At 35.7% G+C, this 2,373-nt stretch overlaps 1 protein-coding gene across 1 annotated transcript; it reads left to right on the forward strand.

Annotated features, from left to right (window-relative positions):
• Window positions 1-1,554: 1,554 nt before the first annotated feature.
• Window positions 1,555-2,037, forward strand: EMWEY_00059080 (hypothetical protein; the record flags this gene model as incomplete). Its single annotated transcript, XM_013481012.1, has 2 exons — window positions 1,555-1,837; window positions 2,030-2,037. 2 exons carry the CDS (start codon window positions 1,555-1,557, stop codon window positions 2,035-2,037), a joined length of 291 nt encoding a protein of 96 aa, XP_013336466.1.
• Window positions 2,038-2,373: the final 336 nt, after the last annotated feature.

The raw sequence follows: 2,373 nt of genomic DNA on the forward strand, positions 1-2,373 counted from the left end.
TATACAATATACAATAATATATTATTTAATTAAACTAAATATCCTATTATTAATTACCTCTTTTACGCCACAAATAAAAAGAAATAAATAAATAAATAAATAAATAAATAAATAAATAAATAAATATAATTAAAATAGTTGAATAAGTAGATATATTTATATACATACATAGTTATATATATAGTTTATTACGGTGTACAGGGAGGTACAAATTAGTTATTTTATTTATTTATAATTAGTAGTTGTACTTGTTTATTTAATAAGGAAAAAAGAGAAAAAAGAAATAAATAAATCCTTATAAGGTGGGTAGTAGTAGTGGTAGTAGTGTATAGCATTCTTATAGTGGAGGTTGTTGTTATAATTGTTATATGGTTATTTATTTGTCCATTTATTGTTTATTAATACAAAAATAATTATTTATTTATATTTAATTAAATAAAAAGGAATGAATGACGTAAAAAAGAGGAAAAAATAAAAAAAGGCAAAGAATAAGACTAAGTGCTCGGGTGTATGTGCAGCTCTTCCTCTACTAGTAGTATTGATTCACTTGTATTTTTGTGTATTTTTTCTTGATTTTATTTGTTTTATTTAATAAAATAATAAATAAATTATAAATAAATATTTATATTGTTTATTTAATGATGAATTTATTGCAAAATATTCATAAAAATTACGCAATATTTGTGCTATTGACTGGTTCCATCGGTCCTTGCTTTCCTTGTATACTTGTGTAGCTTTCCTATGGTAATTATTCTTCTTTATTAATAATAAATAGCTAAATAAAAAGGTATTTTCTTTGTTATTACCTGTATAAGAAAAAAAAGGAAGAAAAAAGGTATTTATTCATCTATTTCTTATCCTTCTTATCCAACTACGGGGCTGAAGTGCGCAAACAACAGACCGAGGTAAGAGGTGCATAATAAGTTTGCATGTATTCATAGACCAAGAAGGAAATATTTTTTCTTCTTTTTATTTAATTTATTCCTTTTTTTATTAATAATAATAATAATTACTCCTTTATGATCAATAATCCTCAATTAGCAGCAGCAGGAGAAGTACCAATACCACCAGCAGCAGCAGTAGCAGCAGTAGTAGCAGCAGCAGCTGCCACAGCAGCAGCAGCGAGTTGCAATAATATATATATATAATATTATAAGGAAGCAGCAGCAGTAGCAGCAGCAAATAATTTATTTGTGTTTCTTCTTTTTTTTCCTCTTTTCTCTTTTATTCAATAAAAAGACTCTTAGTGGTTAATAACACACTGCAGCAGCTAGCTTTCCTTCTTCTCCTTCTTCTCCTTCTGCTGCTGCTGCTGCTGCTGCTGCTATAGTTGCTATTATTGTTGGTGCTATTGCTGCTGTTACTGCTGCTGTTGCTGCAGCTCTAGCATTATTTCTTGGTGTAAAGGAAGGAAAGAATCAACAAGACAAAGGAAAGAACAGCAGCAACAGCTTGCTTCTCTTGCTGCTCCTGCTGCTCCCTCCCTGTTGCTGTTGCTGTTGCTGCTGCTGCTGCTGCTGCTGCTGCTGCTGCTGCTCTTCTTATTAAATAAAGATGGCATTCCCTAAGAAGTTTGGTATAGGTCGTGATACAGGTTCCTCAGACGCACACAACACAGCAGACAGCAGCAGCAGCAGCAGCAGCAGCAGCAGCAGCAGCAGCGAGATGATATACCGTCGTACAGTAACGCAGCCTCCTTCCCCTCGTCCTCGTACCCCATCAGGAGGAGGAGCAGCAGGAGGAGGAGGACCATCATCCTTATCAGCAGTAGTAGGAGGAGGCCCAGGAGTAGGAGGAGCAGGAGCAGCAGCAGCAGCAGCAGCAGGAGCAGCAGGAGGTCAATTGCAGCGGCTATTTAGCGTGATGGATAAATATTTAGAGAATTCTGCTGCAGCACAAGCAGCAGCAAATGCAACAGGATTACGTCCTTCTTTTTTATTTGCTGCTCTTTTTTTCTTCTTATTTATTAGTTTAGCTACAGGTATAGGGGGAGGACTTGTATGTGATGTTGCTGGATTCCTTTATCCAGGTAATTAATTCCTCTTGCTGCTCTTGCTGCTCCTGCTGCTGCTGCTGCTGCTGATCCTGCTGCTGCTGCTGCTGCTGATGGTAGGGGTAGGGGTGGGGGGTATAATAAGGGTAGCAACAGGAGAAAGAGCAACAAATGCAGCAAATGCAGCAACAGCAGCAACAGCAGCAGCAGCAGCAAATCGTAGTTGTAGCAACAATTGCAGCAACTGTAATATACTGTAATAGTTTGCAGCAGCAGCAGCAGCAGCAACAGCAGCAACAGCAGCAATACTAGATGTGTATAGCTAGTATGTAGTAAAGGAATTAACTAATAATTAATTAATAAATATTATATAAATTATA

Source organism: Eimeria maxima, genomic scaffold (assembly GCF_000499605.1).
Source record: "Eimeria maxima Weybridge genomic scaffold, Emw_scaff2630, whole genome shotgun sequence".
Classification (NCBI taxonomy): domain Eukaryota; phylum Apicomplexa; class Conoidasida; order Eucoccidiorida; family Eimeriidae; genus Eimeria; species Eimeria maxima.